Source organism: Euprymna scolopes, chromosome 15, assembly GCF_053919585.1.
Source record: "Euprymna scolopes isolate OS-2025 chromosome 15, ASM5391958v1, whole genome shotgun sequence".
NCBI lineage: Eukaryota > Metazoa > Mollusca > Cephalopoda > Sepiida > Sepiolidae > Euprymna > Euprymna scolopes.
Window position 1 is genome coordinate 79,047,341 of NC_136496.1, and position 19,187 is coordinate 79,066,527.

General features: G+C 36.6%; 1 protein-coding gene across 1 annotated transcript in view; it reads right to left on the reverse strand.

Annotated features, from left to right (window-relative positions):
• Positions 1–232: 232 nt before the first annotated feature.
• The window catches only part of LOC145293930 (sphingomyelin phosphodiesterase-like), a 110,494-nt gene continuing 91,539 nt past the window's right edge, over positions 233–19,187 (reverse strand). The window contains exons 10-14 of the mRNA XM_080140756.1: positions 17,541–17,623; positions 7,973–8,174; positions 7,172–7,261; positions 3,446–3,540; positions 233–533 (exon numbers count right to left, since the gene is read on the reverse strand). Of these exons, the coding sequence (XP_079996882.1) occupies positions 419–533; positions 3,446–3,540; positions 7,172–7,261; positions 7,973–8,174; positions 17,541–17,623 (585 nt within the window). The 3' untranslated portion in view covers positions 233–418. The remainder of the gene's footprint in view (positions 534–3,445; positions 3,541–7,171; positions 7,262–7,972; positions 8,175–17,540; positions 17,624–19,187) is intronic.

The following is a 19,187-nucleotide window of genomic DNA, read 5'->3' on the forward strand; positions in this document are numbered from 1 at the left end:
TCTGTAGTTTGAATGGAATTTTTCCCCCCTTAAACATGGCAGGTCAAAACATCTCATTTCTTCATAAAATTTGTTTTTCTTAGTTAAAAAAAAACTAATTGACCAATTTATGTGCTTTTTGGGATATGACATTTTCGTTCCATGACCGGTACATACATAAAGATTTTTCAATATTTTTGTATTTCTTAATTAGGTTGAATTATGGATATGTTATAAAATTCCTATATAATTATTTCTTTTAATTTTAAAATATTTCGGTTTAACTCTTCTGTATTCACATGCAAAGGCAATGTTATAGAATTAAAAAGTTACGTTAACATAAGTTCCTCCCATTTTCATTCGTTTGAGTTAATGCAAATTAAATTATTTGATTCAGAATAAAAAGTATTTACAGAATCTAGATTTTTTTTTTCATAAATTACAGATCTTTGCACAGCGATGGATCATTTGAACGGCCGGATCGAAGACTGCAAAGTAGTTCCCGGCGACACGTGGAAGAACAGCTTCCATCTGTGGTTGATTTGTATTTATATCTGGAAAAAGAAAATAAAATAAAGATTCTAAAATGCATATCATGAGAATGGAAATCTCTTTTACAAGTAGACAGATATGACAAAACCTTTTTCAATCTTGGAAGAAGCAACTAAAAGTGGACACATTTAAGATGGAGTAATCCAAAAAGCTTATGCTTCTGAGTTTTTGAGATGAAGGTCCATAATTTGGATTGTTTTGCTTATTCAAATTACTATTCTCATCTTGAGTGTTATTTTCACTTTCAGGTTTCTGTAAATGTTTATTTTCAAACTCTGGAATCTTTCCGTCGAGTAAAAAAAAAATAAAAGGTTTAAAGGTAAAATTCTGAAATAATTCGCAGTGCAAGCAATACTCACAATATAATTGCAAACTACTTAAGACTTGTACCTGATCATGGCTGATTGAAAGAAAAGCATGTTACCCCTGTGGATTAAATAAAAAAAAAAAGATTTCATTGAAATTCCATGCAGATTCCAGAGTTCAACAAGATACACTTGAAGGTTGGTGGTTACATCATCCAAAGCATTGTCAAAATAACACTCAAAATGTGAACAGTGGTTTGAATAATCCAACCAATTCTAAAAAGCTAATGTTTGATAAAACTTTTTTGCTCTCTCTCTCTTTCCAATTGTATTGTAACACGATCAGAAGATGCAATGCAATAAACTTAATGTTCTTCATTGTTTATATTAATTTTCCAATGAGATTTTATTTTTCGTAACATGTTCAGACAAATAAATGCATTTGCAATAGACCTCAGTGCAGGCAGAACAACACATTTGAATGAAGATAGTTTTGTTCATATTAGTAATGGAATGATTCCACTATTCCCCTCATCCCAATTCAGTTCCGATTCTGTTCTAAATTTCCTGATTCTGATTCTTTTAAATTTCTTAGTATAGAGTTGATTTCTTTCGGGGGGGGGGGGGGCTATTTACTGCAAAAAAACATGTAATATGTGCATATAATTTAGCAAATATAAAAATACACATGTGGGTTGATCCATAGATTTTAATAGAAAATGGATAAATATTGATCATTTTATCATTAATACATGCCATGTGTAATGAAGTTTTAAACAAAAACAATTAAAAGAATCATTTTTGGCATTAGAAAATAGGCACAAAATTTTCTGACACAAATTTCTCTCTAAATATAAAGTTAAGTATGCTTGTTTTTATGTACATGAAACACCATTAAACTAATTAACCGACAATTATGAATTTTGGAACACACCTGCTAGGTATAAAGGATAATTTTCTGCCAAGAGAATAAAAGAGGGTAGAATTCGTCGGACGATGACTAAATGATTAATGACACAGATTGAGTGTATCAATTATGAATTCTATTCATTCCACAGAAACACTTTCACCAAACCCACACGTGACCTTGTGTCTAACCTTCTGGGAGGAAGTAAATAAAATAAACCAAAACAGAAGGTTTGGCAGATCCATAATCTGTAATGGATTCAAGATGTTGATTAAACAGTTAACAAAGTGGATTGACAATATATGTATGCAAAGTTCCAATCCAGTTCATTTCACAAAAATACTTTCATCAAACCCACACTTGACCTTTTGTTTGACCTTCTGGAAAGGAGGTACATAAAATAAAAAGAGGGTGAAAATTTACATATCTCTGATTTTTGTGAAATCAGAATAGATATTAGACATCAATTAATAAATTTTCTCCAAATTTCCGTTTCTTTGGAGTATTTTAAAAGGTTTAAATTTAAGTAAAAATGACAGGCAAAAAACTGCAGGAGTTGATAAATCGAAAAAAATGGCACAAGTGAATAAATAAGTTGATAAATCGTAAAAAATGGCACAAGTGAATAAAGGAAAATTAAAAATATATATATTTACATTGAAAAGTAAATGAGGATTCTCCATTAAATTTCCTCTCCCTGAAATTCTACTTTTTTTAAGCAATTAAGTGATTTTAGAATCAGGAAAAATATTAGAATTGTCCCATCACTATTTATATACAAAGATATTGAAATAAAAACAGCTTGTATTTTTAGAGGAACCATATTGAACAATATCTATATATTAATACGATAGCGTGAGTGTTCTTTTGTGTGTCATGCTTACATCCGGGTCATTTGTTATGTTCTTCTATTTCTTGTTATAAATAATTTTATCAAGAATTTTCATAAGTTTTAGTTTCGACTATAGCTGATGGCACTTTATTTTTTTATAATTTTATCAAGAATTCTTCATAAGTTTTGGTTTCGGTTATGGCCGAAGGAACTCAAGTATATATATATATATATATATATTCATAAGTTTTTATTTCAGCTTCGATTCAAGCTAATGCATCTAAGTCATATGGATATATTTTTTATTTTTGAAATCACAACTTTATAATATAAAAATCGATAGAACATTAACTCTATAATAATATATACAAAATCTGCAAGAATTAAAATATCATATCTAAGCGTACTTTACGAATGGGCTTTATCGGACATTCGTGCTAGCTTAGATAAATACTTTTGCAGTTTTAAAAAAAAGCTACAATAATATCAGTGTATCCATTTACACTGAACATCTACAGAATGCCAACATTAATATATTACATATGAATAAGTCCCCTATGGAATTTTCACAGGTTCCGCTAATTTAATATTAAAATCAAAGAAATTGATCTAAAAGTAAAATATTTGTTTCTGACAACACGGACCAATACATACTGATTAAGGAAGTAGATTTTTTTTTTTAATGATACTTTTATTAAAAAAGATTTATCAAGCACAATTTATATATAAAATTATGAGTGATTAATGTATGTCAGCACTGATGATTTAAATTCTAATTACAATTATCACAAATTGCAAAAAAAAATAAAAAATGAGAAAAAAAAAAGGAGAAAAGATTAAAAACAATTTCCAATCTATTGGATTTCTTACCTATTAAACAATTTTAAAACAGTGTCGTCTGTTTTCATAATTTCAATCAAATTGTTCCAATTTGCAGGGCTCAACGATGGCAAATTATACGTCGCCTTGAAAAGATGTGAAAACAAAACATTACTCAATTAGATAAAGATTAAATGCAACTAATTTATAATAATGCATTCATAATATACATTAGTAACCAACAGATTATTGTTGCAGTAGCACTACAAACATGCTCTGGACTGCATGTTTTAATGATGCATTCAAATGGCAGGCTTTACAGGTAATAGATGCTTGGCCAAGGAAAAAAGATGGAGCACAAAGGTTTGAAAATATCTATGGTTGGAATCTTCCTTTGAAATAAAATAAGTATCTCATTAAACGGAGAATCAAGCTGCCATCAGCCTATTTGAGAAAATAATAATCCAAGATGATCTCCAGATAAACCCATTTGAATGAACACTATCCGTTTATCTCCAGTGGTGATTTCAAGTAGTCAACCTCTGAATGGTCAAATGATGCCACTAACAATGATCAGAATCCAGTCAGAAGTAAAAGGACTTCAGGAGATGGGTGGGAGGAAACAGTCAGAACTAGCCCTATGGCTTTGAAACACTTCAATTGGAGTGGGACATTCAAGGAGGTAGTTGTTTTTTGTTTATTTTTTCTAAGAGTTTGTGGTCAGTTGGGCCAATGTGCCTTTCCAGACAAGGTGTGCGTTCAAAGATCTTGGCTAAATGACTATGTTAATGAGATTTAGTTTGGTCAGGCTAAAATCTCATTTTGCAAGTCTGCTGTTTAACCTAGGAAAGTACCATTTTAACCTTCAAAGAAAAATAAATTTTTTTGTTAATTGTTTTTAAAACTGGAGTTGTGGCTTTTACCTGAAAAGAAGAATCCCTTTGCTGCAGCACTGATTGAATGAAATGACAACTTTGAACCAACACAATGAGGGAATGCAAAACTGCACATTCATACTATGACAAATGGCAGCAGCAACTGCAGTCATTATTCTACAGCATTACCACTGTCAACTAAGAGAAAAGTTTACTGAATGTGTGTACAATGAAATGATGTATGGAAGTGAAATTTACTCCAGTAAGGGTTGAGGACATGCATTGCATCCAGAGAAATGATATAAGACTGAGACAATGGATGTGTAATGTTAAAGAAGATTAGTTCCAATGATCTCAGAAGATCAAATTTGGACAGTATAGGGAGATGATCTTTTGTTTACAAAATTTGCAAAGTATTAAAGGTTTCAACTAGAAAGGCATCACCACGACAGATGACTATGTGCAGATCCTTTAAAAATTCCAAGTGTAGTGCATTCAAAATGCACTCATTGTTTTAGGGGATTGTTAACAATGATGGTCTCATCACTTCATTTCACAAGATCTTTAAGTAAACTCTGCCACTTACGTAAAAGTTCTGAAGACACTTAAGCCATGAATTGGTAACATACAAATGGAAGATCTTGTGTTTCAACGAGATGTGAAACCATTACATAAAGCTGTAGCAACACAATATTAGATGACAAATAATTTTCATGACCATTTGATCTCCAATATTTGATCTCTTAGTTTCCAAGATCTTAATCCATTGGACTACTTACTATGTATGGAGCATATTTGAAGAAGAGGTTAATCAGCATCCTTATAAAACTAAAAAATACCTGAAAGTCTTCATGGTTTAAGTAATGTCCAATACAAACACAAATCGCTTGATTCTAGCATGTAGGTATTTCAGAACTTGCAGAAACCCTTGTTGAATAAAGTTAGGAAACAAGATAGATTTTTTTTCACAGCTTTTCCATTTTAAAGCATTGTTAATGGTTTCTATGATTCATTTTTGTATAAGAATAAAAAAAATGTTAAATATCTTAATTTTTATTATTAAATAATACTCAATTTATACAATAAAATTGTCTGCAGGAATTCACATTAAACAATTTTTTTAAATGTTATTTTAAATAATTTCATTACATTACTGTAATGACAGTGATTACATTGAATTTGACAAAAATTTGTTCTAAATCAATTGATATAGAAAAGCGTGACTGTTCCTACAAGAATATATTTATGGTTTTGTTTCAACAACAAAAAAAAAATACAAGGATTGTTCCAAAAGTAAAGCCTCCTATTATTTTTTAAGTTGAAGAGCTATGAAGATCAGAGTAGTACCATTAAAAGCACAACTTTTTGTGTTCCAGAATTTATTTTCTACATAGTCACCATCATTCACAATGCAATTTTGCCAGTAATGAATGATGGCTGTGCATGGCCATCTGAAGTGTCCTTTCTCATATGAGGGTCGTTCCAAAAGTAAAGCCTTTTTTTTTTTTTTTTTAATTCACAATGTTAAAGAGCTATGAAGACTGGAGTTTTACCATTAAAACGGGCGATCTTTTGTACTCCAGAATTCATTTTTCTACACAATCACCACTATTCTCTATGTACTTTTGCCAGGAATTCAATGACGCATCTCTGCTTCAGATGCACATTCATGACAGAGGGTTGCTTTTTAGAGTCTCACGCCGTCAATATCTGCAACAAAGAGATGAAACTTTCAGGTCATGAATGCATAAGTACAGTCATCATAACAATGCAATTTGCAATACCCTTCGATCCATTCAGGCAGGAAAAATAGGAAGCATTACTTTTGGAATGCTCCCTCATATGGAAAATCAAGCAGAAATCATTGTGAAAAGTACACAAAAAGCCTAAAAGCAGAAATTAACAAATTCCAAATATGGCAAGCATTATTCGAAAGATTCTAAGATAAGCTAGAGTGTGGTGCCATGAAACATAATGCAACAATATTTAATACTAGCATTTCAATCCGACGTTGCCCGGGTGTTTGGAGGTGTATGCTGAGCAAAAAAAAAAAAAAAAGGGGGGGGCGTAATTTTTGTAACTTTGACCCCTATTATGACCCCTTAAAATTTGTTTTGGGCTCAAAGTTAGATCCATGTCCAAGGAACCTATATCTAAAATTTCAAGTGTTTAGAACCAAAATTGTCGGAGGAGTTTGGTAGAGTTCTCAAAGGTCAAATCGTTGAATTTTGACCCCTTTAAACAGCCAAATTTCTGGCCAAAAAAACGATCACATCGATTTTCCCAAATCTCAGTACCCTGTATATCAAATTTCGAGTCTGTAGACTAAAAATTGACAGAGTTATTGTGTAGGGAAATGTACACACACAGATAGACAGACAGACAGACACTTTCACAGATATATAGATAGATTGGAAGAAACAATAGGCAGAATTTGGTCAAAATTCTTAGAAAGCATGTCCAATATATTGATGCCAATCCATATTTCTTTGTCATCATTAAAATTTAAATCCATCAAAGTTTTACTGCAATTTTCAATTTCGTAATATGTGACCTAAAGTTTTCTTAAGTTAAAAAAAAAAAAAGACTTAAATTTTTGGAGAGTTGAAAGTAGGTTTCACTTACATTCCCCACATAAGTAATAACGAGGTAACAGACAACTTTGCCACGGACATTATTCTATCCTTGGTATGAATACATATTTATATGAATACATATTTTCTTGATATCTTTATTTCTTTTTTATTGTATTGCACAAAAAAAAAAAAAAATTAAAAAAGTTTATGCATAGAAAATATTAAGTTTTTTTTTTTATAGATGTCCCGCAAAAATTTAAGGAGTTTTAATTTTAAGTCATTATTATTCTAGAAAGTGTACAAATATACTCAAGGGCTGTACTCACCTTAGCACTGTACTCTTTTATCCATACAGGTTTATCTCGTTCATTAGCCAATTTTAGATCTAAAATGTAACTGTCATAATCAAGGACAGCCTACAATAAAGAATGTCAAATTTAAGAGTCATAATCATAGAAGAGGGAGAGCGAGAAACAAGAGGCGGGGGGAAGGAGAGCGAGAAACAAGAGGCGGGGGGAAGGAGAGCGAGAAACAAGAGGCGGGGGGAAGGAGAGCGAGAAACAAGAGGCGGGGGGAAGGAGAGCGAGAAACAAGAGGCGGGGGGAAGGAGAGCGAGAAACAAGAGGCGGGGGGAAGGAGAGCGAGAAACAAGAGGCGGGGGGAAGGAGAGCGAGAAACAAGAGGCGGGGGGAAGGAGAGCGAGAAACAAGAGGCGGGGGGAAGGAGAGCGGGGGGAAGGAGAGCGAGAAACAAGAGGCGGGGGGAAGGAGAGCGGGGGGAGGGAGAGCGAGAAACAAGAGGCGGGGGGAAGGAGAGCGAGGAACAAGAGGCGGGGGGAAGGAGAGCGAGGAACAAGAGGCGGGGGGGGGAGCGAGAAACGGGCCGCGGGGGGGGGAAGGAGAGCGAGAAATGGGAGGCGGGGGGGAAGGAGAGCGAGAAACGGGAGGCGGGGGGGGAAGGAGAGCGAGAAACGGGAGGCGGGGGGGAAGGAGAGCCAGAAACTGGAGGCGGGGGGGAAGGAGAGCCAGAAACTGGAGGCGGGGGGGAAGGAGAGCCAGAAACTGGAGGCGGGGGGGAAGGAGAGCCAGAAACTGGAGGCGGGGGGGGGGTAGAGTAAATCAACTTACCCAAGAACTGGAATTGTAATTGCCATCGACTTCATAGATACGGAAACTTGGGTTAACCGCTGTATTTGTTAAGTATGGAGTCACACTACTGCCAATGTAAGCCATACTAACGGGCCTCTTCATGTTATTAACATCATAAAACATTTCGTAGCTGTCCAGGTGAATATGGCCAAAAAACTGACCAACAATTGTACTTTCATACCTGAAATAGAATTAAATTTTATTTAATTATTATTCACAATATTGGGGGGGGGGGTCAACAAAATTTAAAAAATCAGGCATTTTATCATATTAGTTTTAACGTTTATTTTGCATGCTGACATGTGTTGGACAGTTTCAGATATTGATTTCAAAGGTAACTTACCTCCGGCCAGGTCTTTATACCTGTTTCTTTAAACTCCATCCTTACTACTTCCTCTCACGATTTTTTTACCAACATAACCCTGCTACCTAAACTGTTCTACATCTATTAATCCAAGAACTCCAATTCATTCATTCAACATGGCCATATTATCAAAATCTGTTCTGCATGCATCTCGCTATACTGTCCAGATTTAATCTCCCACTACAGTTATCAAATCCAAGACTGTTTAAGACTAGCATTACACATCAATCGTGTCATTCACATATCACATTTCATACACATACCTAATAGACATTTCCTTTTGTTGACAGTTATAATGTTCTACTGATTAGTAATGACAGTTTTTTCTTGAACTTACTTGATACTGTGTAAAGATACCAATCGACCATACAATTAATAAAGTAAACACAAGATAAAGAAGTAAAGACAATAGCAAAGAAGAATGACAAACACAGATAGTATCCTATCGTCTTAAACTGACTAAGAAAAAAGGTAAAATGCATGGCAAGGAATATCAGGATCATCCACAGAGAGAATGGGCATCTCGAGGGGGTGAGATTCTTTCATCTCTAAGGTAGAATGATGTGCCTTGGTTGATTTGAGTAAGAGATGGGATCTGATGTTGACAACCGGTAGTGAGATGTCGATAGGGTATCATGTAACACCAAGTCACCCTGCTTATGGGCTAAAGGTTAGATGGAGTGTTTCACATAAAGCTTAAGAAATTCATTACTTTCACCAAAACCCTGGAATATGTTTTTTTGCCAATATGGTGGACAGATAAGAAATTTCTCAGCAAGGTGAAGTTGACATTGGCGACGAGAAGTTCGCTCTGATATCTAAGAAGATATTGTCATTGGGCCACGTGTTTTATTTTTAAAAAATATATTTTTGGGATTCACAATTCATGTGGAAATTGATGGACCACATTTATTTTTAATTGGAAAAATTCAAGAATCACACATTGTAATATTGACAAAGCTATGAATATTCAATTATTCACTTTGTGTACTACTACTACTATAATGTAAGGATGCATGTAGGGAGGAGGAGGGGTGGTGGTAGGTATCTGAGTGTTGGAAGGGCGTGTAGCAGTCGCAGAGAACTACTTTCGCTGGTGAATCAATGCTCCCCTCTAAGTTCTTCGGCCACAAGCTGACCTATCAGCTAACAGGGCACCAAAAATCTGAAACCTTGGGCTAGATTATGATTGATTGATTGATTGATTGGTTTTACGGCATATCAACCTATGTGGTCATTTAATGCCGGAGTCCTTTTTTTTTTTTTTTTTAACTTTTTTTAAATGGGAGGGGGGGAATGACTTTTTCAGCCTTTCCTCCCTTTTTTTATAAAATTGAACTAAGAAATTAAATGTTGTATTTATACATGGATGTGTATATTTGGGTGACTTTAAATTTCCTTAAATTTTCTTATATAAATTTACTTTCCTTAGGTATGCTAGAATATTTGCTGAGTTGACCTTTTCAAAAAGGTCTTCCATATTGCTTTCTGTATAATATAATTTTCTAGTTGGGGCAAGGTCATCACACCCAACTAGGATATGTTTTACTGTGAGTGTCTCCTGGCATGGGATGCACTCTGGCGCCGATTCTCCATTTAGTATATAAGAATGAGTAAAGTTGGTGTGCCCTATGCGCAGCCGAGTCAGTATCACATCTTCTCGGCGTGATCTCTTGATGCCCGGACATCGTTCCTTAAGTTCAGGTTTGATTGAGTATAATTTGTTGCCCTCTTGCTGACTCCACCGCAGTTGCCATTTTTCCTGTATGTATGCTTTTATCTGGGGTCTAAGATCAGTATGTGGAATCTTAAAATTGTCAGTTGGAAGGTGAGAAGATCTTTTTGCAGCTATATCTGCCCTGTCATTGCCTTTGATCCCCACATGGCTGGGGATCCAGACAAGAATAATGTTTTTAGTAGTTGAAAGGATATTGATTTTTTCTATTAATTTTGTTGTTAGTGGATTTTCTTGTTTTTGATTTTGTATAGATAATAGGACTGATAGAGAATCTGTGAGAATGATGAAGTTTTTGGTGGTTTCCTCTGAAATTATGTTGAGTGCTAGATCGATAGCTATAGTCTCTCCAGTGAATATAGATGCTTCATTTTGAAGATTTCTCTTCATTGTGGTTTTATGGTACGTTGCTGCACATCCAGTGTGATTGTTGCTTTTAGACCCGTCTGTGTAGATAAAGGTGTAGTCTGAATATTGTAATTTTAAATGTTGAAGTTCGTCGTGGTATTCAATAGGGTTTGTGGTAGATTTGGACTTTTTGTTTAGGTTGAGTTTTATTTCAACTTGTTTCATGGTCCATGGGGGTGTTTTAGGCAGTATGAAGTTGTGAATGCTGGAGATTGGAATTTTCGATTCTTCAATGCTTTCCTTCATTCGGAGCCCAAACGTTTTGATAGTTTTTCTTCTCATGTTAAAGAGTTCTTCATATTTAGGATAGAAGGTACATTGGTATGCAGGGTTGTTTGGGCAAGACTTCAGTTTCAGTAAATATTGAAGGGCTAACTTTTCTCGCCTTAGATCTAGTGGGGGTTCGTGTGCTTCCGTGTATAGACTGTTCACGGGGGAAGTTCTGTATGCTCCTAGGGCCAATCTTAGGCCAGTATGGTGAATAGGGTCTAGGCTTTTTATATATGATGTTCGGGTTGATCCATATATGAAACAACCGTAGTCTAGCTTTGAGCGGACTAGTGCTCTGTAAAGTTTAAGGAGTGTTTCCCTGTTTGCACCCCAATCGGTATGTGCTACCACTCTCAAAAGATTTACAGCTTTGTTACATTTTTTTTTCAGATAGTTTATGTGTGGGATGAATGTTAACTTTTTGTCAAATAAAATCCCTAAGAATTTGTACTGGTCAGTAACTGGTATGGGCATTCCTTCCATGGTTAGGACAGGATCATTATGCATGTTCTTTAGTTTGCAGAAATGCATGCATTTCGTTTTTCTTTTGGAGAATCTAAATCCATTCTCTTCCGTCCATCTCATTACTTTGTTTAAGCACAATTGAAGCTTCCTTTCTATTATAGATATATATCTAGATCTACAGCATATTAGGAAGTCATCCACATATAGGGAGCAATCTACCCCAGGGTTAAGGTTTTTTACAATGTTGTTAATTCGGATACTGAACAGGGTCACTGACAGTATACTCCCTTGAGGTACTCCATTCTCTTGTTCTTTCAAGTCCGAGAGAGCTGTGCCAACCTTTATTCTGAACCGTCTATTTTTTAAAAAATTTTCAATAAAAATTGGCATTCTGCCTTTTAGTCCAAGCGCCTTCAGATCCCTTGTAACACCGTACTTCCACACAGTATCGTAGGCTTTTTCCATGTCAAAAAACACTGCTGTTAAATGTTCCTTCCTTACAAAGGCTTCTCTGATGAAGGTTTCAAGTCTGACTATGTGGTCTATTGAACTTCGGTTTTTCCTGAATCCTGTTTGAAATTCTGTAATAAGATTCTGTTTCCAGGAACCAAATTAGTCTTTTGTTTATAATCCTTTCCATGGTCTTACAAATGCAGCTTGTTAGAGCTATTGGCCTGAAATTCAATGGATCTGAGACGTTACTTGATTGGGATTGGATGTTTGAGTTTTCAGATTTGGGGATTGGTATTATTGTGGCCTCTTTCCAGGTCTCGGGTACGTTTCCACTGGACCATATAATATTGAAAATTTCAAGTAGGTATTTCATTGAGGTTTCTGGAAGTTTTTTGAGGATTTCATATGGAATTTCATCGGGCCCTGTAGCTGTGTCATGGGATTTGGTTAGTGATTCTTTTAATTCAGGCAAGGTAAGAGGTTGGTTGTATTTTTCAGTATTTTGTGATTTAAATAGAATTTTCTTTTTCTCTTCCTTTTCTCTAATCTTTTTGAATTTCTCTGTCTGTCACATGATGAAATTTTTGATAAATTATCTGCCAGGTTATTGGAAATGTCTTTTTGATCTGTGTATATTTTGTTGCCTTTAGAGATGTGGGATATTGGTGTACTACTACACTTTCCTTCTATTTTCCTCATCATGTTCCAAACTGTTTTCGCCTTGGTATTCACATTAATTTTGGATATATAATTTCTCCAAGTTGTTCTTTTGGATTCCTTTATGATTCGTCTGGCTTTTGCTCTGTTGTTTTTGAAGAAATCCAGATTTTCGCTTGTTGGATACTTTTCGAATTTTCTCAAGGCAGCTCGTCGAGCTCTGATGGCTTTTCTGCATTCTTTTGTGAACCAAGGTTTGTTGTGATTGTTGGTTTTGGTTGTTTTCGGTATGGTATTATTTGCTATGTTTGTGAGTGTTTTAATGAAGTAGTTCAAATGGTCATCTTCATCATTCTTTTCGATAATTAATTGGTTTTTGCACTGTTCCTGGAAGTCTTCCCAATCCGCTTTATGTAGGTTCCATTTGGGTGTTTTTTGTTCAGTGCTAGTACTTAGACTTTCCAGGATGATTGGGAAATGATCACTCCCACAGGTGTCATTGTGTACTTTCCAGTCATAGTCCATATATATGGAAGGATCACATAAGGTAAGGTCAATGGCGGTGAAAGTACCTGTTGCTGGGTACATATAGGTGTAGTTTTGATTGTTAAGGAGGCATAGATTATTTTTATTTATTATGTTTTCTATTTCTTTTCCTTTTTTATTTGTTTCTTTACTTCCCCATATTACATTGTGACTGTTGAGATCTCCTAGTAGAAAAAAGGGTTTAGGGAGTTGTTTTATTAATTGAGTTATCTCAGTTTCGTTGATTGTATCTTTTGGAGGGATGTATATTGAGCAAAGTGTTATAGTTCTATGTAGAGTCACTGAAACTGCAATTGCTTGCAAGTTTGTGTTTATATTTATTTGTCTTTGAGGGACTTCATTCTTCACAAGTATTGATGTGCCTCCAGAAGCTCTGTCCGTATCTTTATTTATGTAGTTGTAAGATGTGTAGTGTTTTATGTTGATGGTATTATTTTCTTTCAGAAAGGTCTCCTGTAGACAGACAAGTGCTGGGCTCATATTTGTTATTAATAATGTGAGTTCATTTTGGTTTGCTTTTATCCCTCTGATATTCCATTGTAATATTTTGTTCATCATTTGGAATTGTGTTCAACTTCCATCGTCTCCAATCCCTCAAATCTATTTTCTGTCGGAGTCCCTGTTCGAGATATAGATTGGGATCTTTCTTTTCCTGTTTTTGTTTGTTTTGTTTTTTTGTCTGGGGGGGATTTTTGATTCTTTTCTGGCTTGTGGTGTGTTTGATGGTTGTTCGGTTGTTTTTGTAGAAATGGTTTGTGGTTTTGTTTCTTTTTGTGGTTCAGTAGTGTCTTTACTTAATATTATCCTTGGATTGGTTGCAGACATTGCACTATTCATTTTCCTCATTTCTTCTAATAGTTCTTTCATTTCCTTTATTAGTTTGCTTAGGACATCAATTTTCTTGTCAGTTGTATCCGTTACATGTATATGACCATTTTGATTGTTGATTGGATTAGTTTTTTTTGTTGCATCTGCATATGTTTTAGTTTCGATGATTTTCCTGGCCTCTGGGTAGGATATATTCTTTATATGTTTTAGTTTGGTCACTTCTTTTTCTCTTTTCCATATTTCGCAAAATCTAGAGCCAGCGCCATGGTTTCCCAGGCAGTTGGCACACTTGAAATCTTTTCTGCAGTCAATGTGTGGGCCACTTTCTCCACATCTTCCACACACTGGTAATCGTGTGCACCGATCTTGATGGTGTCCAAACTTCTGGCACTTGAAGCATTAGAGGGGGTTTGGAATATAAATTTCTACATTTATTTTCATATATCCGACTTTCACTTCTTTGGGTATGGTGAGGGAATCGAAAGTTAGTATATATGTATTGGTATCGATTTTCTCACTGTTTTTTTTAATTTGAACTCTGCGAACATCTAACACATTCTGTTTCTGTAAGTTTGTCCTGATTTCCTCCAAGGGACAAAGTGCAAGTTCGTGGCTTTTCACTACTCCTTTGCAGGTATTTAGGGTTGGATGTCTGTAGCATTTGACTTTGATGTTTTCAAATAATTTTAATTTCAATATTTCTTTAGTTTGTTCTTCGTTATGGGTTTCTATTAGTAGGCTGCCGTTAAATTGTTTTTTAATAGACTTTGGTTTTAGAGTTTTAAGATTTTTTTCAATTTTAAAAGGTGATAGTTTGCTCAAAGGAGTTTCCTCCATTGATTCTATTACTACGAATGTTGAGTTCCTTGGTTTTATCGTCTCTTCGTCAGAGCTACCGATGTCAGAGACATCAGAGTGGGTTCTCTTTGGGTGGTTGGGTGGTTTTTGGGAGGAATAAGCCATATATTTTGTTTTCTTTTTTCGTCATCTTTGTTCCCCACCCACCTCGGAGTCCTATTTGGGAAGAGCCTGGGGGGAAACCCATTCGCCCAGCCTCTACAGGGATACAATGATGATATAACCGACTTTGGTGGTATCATAATGATTATCTGTTCTCTCTTGATATTGCTATGGGATCTGTAGCAATCCTGAGGGGTTTACAGCCTCGTCATCGATATTCACACCTAATCGATTGACCCTCAGCCACCGCTTTCCATCATATATTAGGGAGTAGGGTTATTTGTGGGAGAGGGGGGGATGTGTTGTATTAGTAGTGAGTTTTTGGAATGGGCAATATATGGTGGGGCTTGGCGTGACTGGCCGATTGGTCGGATCGGGCCTCTCCGACCGCCCGTCTAATCGAAGTAAGGGCCAAAGTAATGTGTTGCGGTGCCTAAACTTCTATGTATCCTGGTTTAGGTTCGCTCAATTACCAGGATCACGTCCTAAGACTTTACGGGTAGCAACCCACGGCTAACTGGTTGCCCCATTGAGGGATTTTTACCCTCTGCAAGGGGGCAGTCGGTTTGTTCTCATGCCCTACCGACAGGGCAAAAAAATAAATAAATAAATAGATAATTTAATAGAATATATTTGTTTTCTTTTTCTTTCTTTTTTTGTTGTTTCTTTTCCTTTTTAAAATCTGTTTCTATTTAACCCATAGTTGGGACCCTAACAGGTACTACCACTCCGGGTCAGGGTGGACCTGGGAGCAATGGCAATTAAGAGGTGGCTCCACACTCCCCAAGCCCGTAAGCCGGACCTCACCATCGGATGTAGTTTAAGGTCATATCCAGGACCGGGAGTAAGGTAGGAAAAAATAAAATAAAAAGGGGGGGGGAATAGGCTGTTGTTTTTGTTTTTGGTTTTGCAGAACATAATTAAGTTTTACAAAAAAGATCAGAAAACAAAAAAAAACGTCAATGTAGGTGCATTTCGTCTCAGGAAGCCACAGGGCAGCCTGATCTGGTAGCACCAGTTGGGCTAGATTATCTAAATGGACAACTCAATAAGAATTTAGTCACATTAGATTGGAAGACGACTAGGTTATAGTCAGCCGGGAAGCAAACAGTATTGGACAGTTCTAAAAAAAGAAACTCTGCTTATAGAATTTTCATTTAGATTTGGGCAGAGATAGATACTGAGGAAATTTGTTGCCAGTTGTTTTACATTAGGTAAGTATTTGTTGCTAACGTTTTATGGGGAGCGGGGGGGGGGCACACCTTGGAGCTCATTCGAGCATCTACCATACCAGTATTGTTAGAGCAGAGAGACTCAAAATGTCTCCTGTGAAAGAAGAGGAAGTAGGGAGGCGAAAAGGTCGTTGCCCTATAAACTTCAAAGACTGTATCCTATCAAGGCAGGAAAGAGTGCTCTTAGAAGCTCCATCCCAGATGTGGCGACAATACTTCATTTTAGGGCGTATTTGACTCTTGTACAGGTACAAGATTGCATCAGCAGCAAGATATTTTCTGGAGTGATAGGACGATCGCACCAAATTAATGATGATAGGTGCTGAATCAACACTACTTTCAAATACTATAGTCGACTTCTGTAGTCGTAAGAAGAACAAGACAATTCGCCTAAAAAGGGAAATTCTAAGTAAAATCAAACTTTGGATGATATGAACGAAACCAGACAGAAATAATTGGTGTACGACAGAATCAAAATTTAAAATCAATTGACCACAGCTGATCCTAACAAAGAGGCGCCAGTAGATGTGCAGATGTGAAAATAATATTAAAAAATCTTCCATGTAGGGTTACAATTAAACAAAGAACGGAATTCCCCTAAAAGTCAAGTTAGAACTTAGGAGTCTATGATGTGAGGATATGACATCACAGACAGGAAGTTCAAAGGGAGATGTGGTGAAGAAAGATTTGCCGCTTCTCTGAGAAACAATTAAGTAAAGCTAATGTGATGTAAAAAAATAAAGCAATGGAGAATAAGAGTCAGTGAAAAAAAGGTTGTTGGCATTTATCCGTTATTACGGTGATCAGGGAAGACAGTTGCCACAATCATAAACAGAAAATGAAAGTGAATAACTGTTTCTGCTGCTGTTAAAACACCACAGCTTATGTGTCTGAAAGAACAACTGTTCCGTAAATGAAAAAATCTGGGGAACAAAAATACTTTTTCAAAGCTTCTAGTTATTGCCACTCATCTCCTGTGTGTAAAAAATGCAGTTTGATCTTGGCAACTAAATTTAACAATCATTAAAACTTGAGGCACTTACCCAGGTTACAATTCAATCTTTCGCAACTTTGCATCAACATCTTCCTTCAGATTATGTAATCTGCTGGAAAAAGCTGACAAAGACTGCACGATAATTCAAAATACAGTGTTCCCCCTCCCCATGTTAAGAATTTAGAAAACCATTCTTAACATAGAGAAAGGAGGGGGTGGGGGGGTAAAGTTGCCATAGTTATTTTCAGTTTAAAAATTTTTTCTTGATTCTAATAAATTTAACTTTCTTTGAAACTTGTCTTTTGATAGCTGACTGAATAATCAGTTTTGGCATCTTTCGGCTGCTTATATAATCTACTGACAGGAAATTGCCAGAGATGGAGTCATAAACTGGATAAATATCAAGGTGAAATGCGGAGGAAATGGGGGGGGGGGGGGGTAAAGCTGATCAGCTTTCTTGTACCACCAACTTTGCCACACCCCAATTCCATTTCAAACGATAATTTGGGAACTGCAAGATAAAACTACGATTGATGATCAACTCTAAGAAGTGGAAACCCTTTAGCAAGGTCAAAAAGAATCAGTACACCAATCTGAGCAAAGGAATAATGTTTTGAAAAAGGGTTAAAATTTACCTAGAAATAATTTTGTAGTAATTGAAACTCCAAGTCGTCAAACAATCCAGTACTCCAGGAGGAATATGGCCAATTATATGAACCTAAAATAAGATTTAAAAAAATATATAATTACTTTTGCAAAAAAGGTGTAGAAACAAACATGAACAACTAGCAAGAAGGCCTGACATTGCTCAGGATTGAACGACGATCAACAAGCCTTCCATGGTACCATACTTTTATTGTCATTGAAATCAACCATTTTTTAATCAAATCGATTGATTACCTGTTCTTGTTGAGGAACCCACTGCGGTGTAACAGCAGGAAACTTCATATGCCTCTTGCAGTGACTAAGTTCACAATACATTGTAGCCTACATTGCACTGTAGATATAACCCTTTCTCCCTCGCAGGGGTCGCGCGCGCACGGTGAAAAACGACGCGCACTAACCCTAAGGACGGTTGGCTATATTTTCGCTCCTTCGAGCCTCGGACCCCGCACAAGCATCCGTCTCTCTCCCTCTCTCTATTGAGTCTCTCCGAATTGGACGTTGGTATCTGGCCGTCTAGTGTTGTAACGCCCAATCGGGAATTCTTGGTAATTTCTGTTGTGATCGTCTTCTCGTCGGTGGCCGTCTCTCTCTGTCTGCGACGGCTGGAAAGTCAAGTTTGGTTATGCTGAAATCGAAGGGCAGTCTTCACAAGTATAAATGGAAACAATCAACAACGATGAGGATAGTTTAGGCTGTTCATTTAGTGATTCGGTATACATTAAGGCTCGGCTCGTCCCTTATACTTTCGTCAGGCTTGGAATGCAACCCCCACAGTGTATTTAAACAAAAACTAAGTCGCGGTCTTGTTAGTTTTCTTCGTCTCAATTAGAAGAGGCTGGCGGCACGCGTGGCTTCCCGACTCCTCTGTTCGACAGACTGTCCGATTCTCTTCTTTTGTCTATCTCCGCAGTAGTTTTATTAAACGTCATCCTCCCCTTCCTTCTGTAGTCGACCCAATCTCTCTATTCGACGGGTAATCATAATTCTTTCTCTCTCTCTCCTTCCCAACCGACCCCCTCTAGATTCAATTCAGAGAATTAGTTATCACTCTAGGCAATTAACCAATTTGTTCCCTTAAAATTAGAATGACTAATTCAATTGTTTTCGGGTTTGTTCTTTCTCTCTCTCATCACCTCCAACTTGTTGGTTTAAGTGAATCATGTTATCATTTACACTCAGATCATCGACTTTACTCGTCGACCCTTCCCAGACCTCCTTGCGTTTTCCTCGCCAACCCGACATCTGGCTTATCTTTAATCTGGCCCTTTTGAACTCCAAATAATTTACTTGTCAACCGATGACAATTCGTTGGTTTCTCACGAGATGGGACTGAGACCTCTCGCCCAGCTCCATCCCACTCACCCTCAACCTAGGAAGCAAGGTTATCCGGTGTCGCCCGGCTTCGTTACATACGACCCCCCGTTTTTTGTGTCATTGTCATCAATTACACGCACGTCCCCTGCCTCTAGCTTCTGCTCCGAACCAGTGTGGGTCGTATATGTACTTATGTATGTAGGTAGGCGTGTGGGTTGCATTCCATTCCCCCGGTTTTTTTTCACAGTTGAGAACCAGACGAGGGGGAAAAAAAAAAATCTTTCTTCTCTTTCAGCATGCAA